Genomic DNA, 9111 nt, shown 5'->3' on the forward strand with positions numbered 1-9111 from the left:
GAAGCCGTACGGCTTCAATAAAAGTTTTTATTGTGTAAATATAAAACGTTGTTTTTAATTAATTATAATTTTAGCAAAAAAAAATCCCAAATGATATTACATGCTAGTAGAACGTGTTGAAATTCAACAAAATATACAGAGTTGTGGTATTTTAAGCCATGGTCTAAAACTAAGGGCTATTGAATTTATATTGGAAAAGTTATTTACAAAACTTCCTTGCAAACAAAGTTTTCAACATTTGCAATTTCAGGGATATAAATTTCTAACTGGCTGAATGATCATAACCTGGATAGAGCTGCATAGAGATGGCTATACGAACAAATTGGCTCATCTAAGTGTAACTCTGAAGGACAGTTATCCATTTTCACAAATTATATTATTGTAAGATAACAGAATGATCAGAAATTAGCTTTCATGAAATATAATGTTATCCCCTGGTGGGTTGTAACAGTAGTAGTAGTAGTAGTATAAAATATATCATAATGGATAGTTTAATTTTGGTTTTAGTAAGTATTAATTCTAAAATAATGGGTTGATTTTGCATAAATTGCCATGATTTGGTGGCAACTTTGAACAAGATAAAATCTGATTGACCAATTTATCATATAAAACTTTTGCATAAGGTTAGGGTTATATCTGTTGCTTTGAGAAATGCAATGATGCTCTCATGTTGTTGATTTAGTGTTAATGAAAAGTCTTCCCAAAGCAAGGATATTTTTGCTCAGGGCCATTCCATTTTGACCTTGATTTGCACTGTAAGAATGGTTTTCAAATTGTTCATGACATCAAGGACAGTCTCTGCACGTTGCAGAAACAACAATAAGTGTTTTTCAACTGCATTTTATGACTTGTTGGTAGATGTCTGATCAGTCTGTCAACCACTGAATGATCTAAGATGGGTGGCTGTTTGTGCTAGTAATTACTAATCATAGTATTCATACCTCATTGAAAAATATTTAGAAAAGTGAACATTTTATAAAAAAGGATTTTTTTCTGGGAAGTACTACATAGGAAAAGTGCTTGGATCATGCTTTTTAGTCATATACAACTCATTGCATCAAAATGATTCAATGTACAGAGCTCAAAATTTTCTTAAATTTTACTTATATAAACTGTAATGTTTTTATATATTAAAAGTAGTACCCTTTATTGAAAAAATAATAGTTTTCTTAAGAACTCCAGTTTCTCAGTACTACATTTAAAAATTACCCCAATAAAGATATAATCAAACCCTCACATACAGTTCTAATGAAAGTAGTATTCTTGTTGTGAGAAGAGTACTTTTATATAAAACTGTGTTCTATTATTAAAAAAATGGTTGTTGCACATACCACAGTTATTTTTCTAATTGTCTGAATCTTGAATACCCAATGAAATTTTTTATGGACTTTGTGGTGCCATTCAATAGATGGTGTAGGAGTTTTGGTTACATACATAGATATTGACATACACACTATATCCATTATAGTAAGATTGGTAAATAAAAATAACAGGGTTAAAGCTTTAATTTAGAGCTTGGTGGTGTAACCTGTACTACAACGTTAGATAAAGCTTAGGACATATAATGGTACTTTAGGCTTAGCTGTAATTCATCTTATTGGTAAACCATAAAACAGGTTAGATACTTTGTTTTATTGAACAAATACAATCTAAAAACTAGTTGATTGTCTCTTCATGTTTTAAGGTTAAATTTGGTTACTTGACTATAGAGCCATTAGTTTAAATTCAGCTTATAGTTAGTTATAAATCAGGCTAAATACATTGTATTATTACATAAGTATCATATAAAGTAAAGACTAGTTATTTGTCACTTCTATATAAGTAAAGATAAACTTAATTACTTTAGTGTGAAGATAAAGTAGTGATAAAATACTGTAATACATTTGATTCTCAAATGTTTGGTTTAACAGTGTTGGCAATAGGTTACTGGTATTTACTGTTCAGTATTTATTCCATAGCTACAAATATAGTGGTTAAGACTAGTGTAGAAGTTAAGTGATTACAGTTTGTTAGGTGTGATGGGTGCAATGAATAGGTTTTATTTGGGAACTCTGGACTGGCATGTACTTTTAATTGAATTAGCAATGAAGATGTGCAATTTGTTTGTAGAGTTTTTAGGTTGGAAGAGAAGTTGGAAACTATTGTAATTAAAGTAGAGGCAATAGATAATGAGAAGTGTAAACTGTGGGAAATGGCAGAAGGATTTCAAGAAGAGCTTAAGTTTTTACATGCAAGGAATACATTAGCTAACAATGATTTTCAGGAAGGTAGAAACAGTACCATTAGGCCTAAAAGTAGTGGATTTAATTGTAATGAGCATGTTTTTTTGAGCAACATATTTCAGCTCTTGGCTTGTGCAGATGAGGAACTAATCGAGGGAAGGAAAACAAAAGGGTCAGAGAAGGATGTGGACGATAAACTTAAGGAGGTTATAGTTATAGCTGATTCTTTGATAATGGCTAATGTTACTTTATTGTTACCTCAGGGCTGAGTCTTAGGACCTTTGCTCTTTTTGATTTACATCAATGACATAGATGAAGGAATAGTCAGTAAATTACTTTATTTTGCTGATGATATTACGGTCTTGGGTGTTGCTAGCTGTGAATAGGATGCTGCTGATTTACAAAATGATTTAGATCATTTAGTGAGTTGGGCAAATAAATGGCAAATGTGTTTTAATTATAATAAATGCAAGATAATCCATGTGGGTTATCATAATTTAAATTATAAGTATAATTTGGATGGGAATAACCTTAACAGTGTCATGAAAGAAAGGAATCTTGGTGTAATAGTTAATGAGTCTCTAAAGCCATCCAAGTAGTGTGTTGTTACTAGTGGTAGGACAAATATGATTTTAGGTTGTATCTACAGAAATAATAAATATAAGTTTAAAGAGATTGTAATTTCATTTGGAGTATTGTGTTCATTCTTGAGCTCCTTACCTTAGGAAAGACATTAAATTGTTGGAAAAGGTTCAGAGGAGAAATATTAGAATGGTGCTGGGGATGGACAGAGAGGTTAAGACAATGTTTCCCAACATTCTTTGCTGCAGCACCCCTTCAGCAAACAATGAGTGCTCATGCCCCTTCTAATAAATGTTTAATACAATTACTGAAAGTGTCATCAAAAGAGAAATGCTCAACAAATGGACAAGAAGCATTGGGGTGGGCATTGCTTGCCACAAGCACACCTACATGCTTTTGCTTAAATGTGTTGAAAGAAAAACCCCTATTTCTTATGGTTTAATTTTAACAAATATAACTTTGAAACACTCAAAACCTTTCTCTCCCCCCCACCTCCCCCTCAAAATTTACTACCCCCCCTGTATTTTAAAAATGCACACTAGGGGGCAGTGTTGCCCGTGTTGGGAAACACTGGGTTAAGATCTCAGAAATTGTTTTCTCATGAAATAAAGTTAGAGGGAATCTGATTGAGGTGTTTAAGACTGTTAAATGAATTGATAGTGTTGATGCATAATCTTTTTTCATACTTAATGGTGAGAATGGTAGGACTAGAAAACAAATATAAATTTTGGCAGGGAAGGAGTCATTTTCAGCTAAAACAGTTTATTTTTCTAACAGGGTGGTTGCCCTTTGGAAAGGGTTGCTGTCAGATGCTGTGGAGGTAGTGAGTTTAAGAGAAAGCTTGATAACTAAATGAATGATAAGGGCTGGCTTTAAGTTGTCTTTTTTTATTTATTTAATAGTTTTAGTTTAGAGGCTGGAACAGCCTAGATGGACCAGTATGTCTCTTGTTGTCTCTAAACATTATGTTATGTTAAGTAGACACAACTATACCTAAAATTTATGGGTAAGATAATTTCAGTTTGATTTATCATGAATTTGGTGAGTAAAACAAAAAACACAAAAATGTAATTTATTCATATATTACAAATAATTTGCTAAATTCTGTAATAAATAATAGACATTAGAATACAGTAGTTTGGTTTAAAAATTATTGAAATTATGTTTTCTTGTATTTTTTTCTGTTTAAGATTACAAAATAGATTTGCAATTATAAATTATGCATGTGATTTATTACTCATATTTAGCTCATTCTTTCTTAACCAATCATACACATATCCTTCTTGTCACAAAAATCTATAGTAGTGTAACTGACCTCATCTACTTACCTTGCAAAAACTGTATCATTTTTTTCCTTTTATATCTGCCTCCACAGTTTTCATTCTCATCTTGCATTTAATTCCTGTTTTTGGCTTTTTGTTTTAGTATGCTTTTGCTATCTTTGAGAAGTGTATGTGTCAAATCTCAAATAGAAAAAAATGGATCCCTTTAACAGTGGACTTATCTTTTAATCAAATCTTATTATATATGTGTATATATACACACATGTAATCTACCACAGTGATTGTGGTGAATACATTTAGAGTTGCAGAGGGCATCATTAGTTTTCTTCATTATTTATTTTTTGTTGATGTACCTCACTTTTAACAGATTAGGAGCTGATTTGTTTTTTTTTAATAAATATAAGAAAAAGCTGTTATTTCTATTAAAAATACATTAACAGTTTCACAGGAACCTGTAGATTCCTTGATTTCCAAGTAATTCTGCTGTCCGTGGAATTGGACTGCCCCTCCTTATGACCTCATAATTGTAAAGGCCCTGTTAGTTCACAGTCAAACACTTGCTAAAAAAAACAGTCCCGTGGATTTTAAATGTGTTTTGGGTTTTTTATCTAGAGTATTATTGTTTGCTACATATAAACTTTCCGAGACTTTATTATGGAGCTGATACATTGTACTTTTACATACATGCTAAAGTAGTACTACCAACAAGCATGATAACAAGGGGTAATATTTCAACCAACTTCCTAAACCTCCTTCAGATCCCAAAAATAATGCTAAAAAATTTCTATAACAAAGAAATCACTACAGAACTTAGGAACAGAACACACCATGAAGACATTTCTTTTTGATAAAAACAGAGTTGTGTGTGGGAAACATTTCACCCTTGATTGTTTCCAGTTGGATTTACTAAGTTAATGGGTAAAAAAAAAACCTCAACAATACCTTATAAAAAGGTCAGTGCCAGTGCTTTTCAAGCATCACACCTTTCCATCAAGCCAAGAGAGAGAAGTATGACTGGAAACTAGGAAAAATAAGAAGGCATTTTAGACTATCGTTATAATTATAAGATCTTCTAAACAGCATGTATGCAACTGCTTTACTGTATGACTGTAACTTCATTTTGTTTCAGTGACTAACAGTGAAAGTAAAAGATATGCAAGATACACTTTATTTCTTGAATTTCAGAAAAGACTGTTGTATTGTAATATTGCTACACAGTGAATAAGCAACGATATCAGTTTTGCTTCCTTGATATATTTTAAACAACACTGCTTCTCATCACTTCTAAACACATTTTATGAGGAATGGGTGAGTAGGTTATCAACATTTCTACATCACACACCAGTGTGCAACCTAACATTTGGTATTACCCATGGAACATGCAAAAGTAAATAGTCCCACATTTTTTATCTTGTCTTATGGTTATTATTACATAGTTGCATTCTTTAAGCAAAACACAATTAAGCAGACGACATAATAATTACATATACAATAAAGAGACAGAGCTCCTCTTTAAAAAGAAAATAGTTGAAAATTAAAATATGAGATGGTTTCAAACCTTTGATGTAGAAAGTGGTGTTGAAATTGAAAATTGAGTTCAATACAATTGTTTTAATGAAATTATGTTATGCAAAATATAAAGTAAGTGGCTTAGCTTAATTGCTAAATTTTCATTTTTGTCCACCCTAGCAAAAGTTCAGTATCATTGTTTTTCTTCCCATTTTTTCCAGGGACTACTGGGATGAAGTGACCTACTGTTTTTGTAAGTTTGATCAGTGGTGCAATGGCAGTCATTACAATATTGCTGAATTTGCAAACATTGTAATAACAATAACTTTATTGGTCATCTTTCAGAAATTGATGTTTCACTGAAAGTTTTGAATTTATTCTTCCATACTTGAAAAATATGTTAATCTCCCGAAGAAGATCTGAAGAGAAAAACCGTCCAGTGTGAATATGTTTACAATAATAATTGTATGCATCAAGATTTTTTTGTTAGTTTCATGTGGGACTGCTGAAAAAAAGATTCAGATTTTGTGAGTTCGATATAAACAATACATATCAGAGAGATTTAGCTGTAAAAAAGTTTAACTTTTGTCTTTCTTTTATTAACCAGTACTTTACATGTAAACAGTAAGGATGCTAGCATAAGACAGAATTTTCCAAACTAGAAATATTGTATAACTGTTCTAGCACATTTTTAGTATACTGTTTCATTTTTTTCACAATATAAATCAATGTTCTTTTTTTAGATTCATATCTGGAAGTATGTAGTTGTTTGAAGTTTGTAGCATGAAAAATATTTAATTAGTTTGTATCAGGCATGTTGTTTTGCTGATTTATGAGAACTTGAGACAGACTTGTTTTATCTGTATCAGTAGATCTCTCTTGTAAATACTATTGCATGATGCTATAAAGGCAACTAAAGCATTTATCAAACTCCACATTTTTTTTACGCAAGTAACTCTGTCATGTGGATGTTAAATATGTTTTGGATTTTCTTTTCTTTTTCCTAGAGTATTATTGTTTCTTACATATAAACCTTCTGAGACTTTGTTATGGAGCTGATAAATTGTATTTTTACACACACATTGTGTTTGTCACTCATTATATCTTCATTAAAACACTACATGTTTTTTCTTCAGTTTAATAAAATAGACTGTTACTGATTAGTAACAAACTTGAAAACTATTAAGTACTAATAATAGTGTAATATTAATTTTTCTACAATTTATATTATTTTCTCATTTTTTGTCATTTGATTTATTTAAATGAATTTTTTGGATTTGAAAATAAGACCTAGAGAAATTGAACCATATCATTTTGTCATGTAGCCTGTGGGCTTCATTAAATTTAATACTGTAGTAATTCTTTTTAGTCAGCATATTGGACAGTACTATGTAGGTTTCTGTGTATGTATGTCTGTGAGACATTACAGAGATTGGAACATATATTATTAGCTGTTTGATTATTTGATGTCCTTTAAACGTTTGTTTTTATAATGGTTGTTAGTTTTATTGTTTGTGAAAAAGAATGTTTTTCAGGTAATAATTTCGAATTTGATGAGAACTTTCATCTTCAGTTTTTTTTATACATTTTAGAAATTCTACTTAATTCTATCAAAAAATATCCTCCAGGTCATGTCCAGAAACTGTATTGCACTATAGATTTTTGTTTTTGTCTTTTAAATTGGACTTTGTAGAACTGTGTTATTAGAAAGTTGTTCTGTGAGATAATCATTCCATAAATGACTGTAAAGATAAAAAATGAAAATACATTCCATTTACCAGGAGCCACTATACACATGTTGAATCTGAATATATATTTTCTCATCTGATTTTATCTATAATTATAAGATTTGAAAAATATTCAAGCATTATTAATAATAAAAGTAAGTGGTGGTGTTAAATAGAGTAAAAGAAATTCTCTGAGATTTTATTTTTTTCTTTCTATTTATTCTTTACTTGTTTTGGGTGTTATGAATAGACATTTTTCAAAGAACTGTGGGATTAATACAGTTAATATTTTAATAACAAATGTATATGATGATATTTACTATATACTTCTCAGTTAAGACCTGTTGAAGGATTGCATTTGTAATGTGTATATTAGAAAACTTGAAACTATCAGAGAAATAAAAAACTTTTCCCTACTTGTGTAGATTTGAGTTCTTGTATGTTTTTTTTCAGAATTAATCACTTTCCCCATAGTTTAGCAGTAAGCATGAGGGCATATAAATATAAAATGTGAGGTTCAATACATGTGGTGGGCTCAGCTGAAATAGCCCATTCTGTATCTTTGCATTTAACATAAACAAACTTACAGAATAATACAAACTTTCTACTTTAACTCACAACAAAACTTTCAAAGATACTTTACCTCCGCTCATATAAAAGCTTTTTTGGATTATTACTGCTCTCTATATGCTCAAATGTTTTGCTTGCCACTAGCCTCGATTCAGCTGCACTGTAGCATGTAAATAATTCTGTGACAACCCTTCACCAAAAATGAGTGTGACACACTCTCCTTATGCACTAACTCTCCCTGAATTATAGTCTAACCTCATTTCTTGATTTGGCACTCAAGTGTTTAATCTTGTTGCCAGCTCTTTCCACTCGAGTTCCTGAGTCACATTGTCATATTTTTTGCCACCGACCCATTCAGCTTGCATAGTTTCAGTGACTATCTGGTAGTTACAGGACCTGTGGGTGCAGGCTGTACAATTTTGTCTTTCCATGTTTAGAGGACTTTCACCATAGATCCTTTGGTGCTGCAATTCTTGTTAGAAGAACTTTCCCTTCGTTTTCACACTCCTCCCTTATCTCCTTTCCAAGTACCCTTCCCCAGGGGATCCCATATCCTGCCAGCATTTCTCAGAGGTGGTTCAAGGCCTTTTTTTCTAAGGGTGCTATAGAATCCATGATTCATCCTGGACACAGGTTCTATTCCCGGTTGTTTGTTCCCAAAAAAACATGGGATTGGCAACCTATCATTGATCTTTCCAGTCTGAACTGATTTCTAGACATTCCTTGTTTCACTATGGAGTTGTTTCTGTCACTTTGATGGGTGTTTATTCTAAGTTTGTGGATGACAAAGTTCAACTTTTCCGATGCTTACCTCCATGTCCCGATATCACCAACATCTTGTAGGTTTCTTGGATTGGGTCCATCAGTTCCAAGCCTTTTCTTGGCCCCTACATTTTTTGTTAGTTGGTCAAAGCTTTTGCCAGATGGATCCATCCCCAGAGGCTTTGGTTACACCATTACATGGACAACTGGCTTCTTCTAGCTCCATCATGAGCAGTAGTCTCCTGCTGCACATATTTGTTGGTTGATCAAGGTAGATAAGTCTGTACTGACCCTGACTCAATATCTGGTTCATCTTTTTTCAAATTCTACATCAGTCTGGCCCAACCATCTCCAGTTGTCTTTGGTCCATGGAGCTAGCAGTTCAAAAGGCAAAATCTTCTCCAACTCTACCTTTGCAAGAGGTTCTATTGCTTTTGGAGACTTGGGAGATATTGG

General features: G+C 32.0%; 1 protein-coding gene across 1 annotated transcript in view; it reads left to right on the forward strand.

The window, feature by feature from the left end:
• LOC106462131 overlaps window positions 1-7747 on the forward strand; it is a 16177-nt gene extending 8430 nt beyond the window's left edge. Inside the window, exons 4-5 of the mRNA XM_013922023.2 lie at window positions 1479-1494; window positions 5818-7747. Of these exons, the coding sequence (XP_013777477.1) occupies window positions 1479-1494; window positions 5818-5959 (158 nt within the window). The 3' untranslated portion in view covers window positions 5960-7747. The remainder of the gene's footprint in view (window positions 1-1478; window positions 1495-5817) is intronic.
• The last annotated feature ends 1364 nt before the right edge of the window (window positions 7748-9111 follow it).

The sequence above is a fragment of the Limulus polyphemus genome, unplaced genomic scaffold, assembly GCF_000517525.1.
Source record: "Limulus polyphemus unplaced genomic scaffold, Limulus_polyphemus-2.1.2 Scaffold1100, whole genome shotgun sequence".
NCBI classification, from domain to species: domain Eukaryota; kingdom Metazoa; phylum Arthropoda; class Merostomata; order Xiphosura; family Limulidae; genus Limulus; species Limulus polyphemus.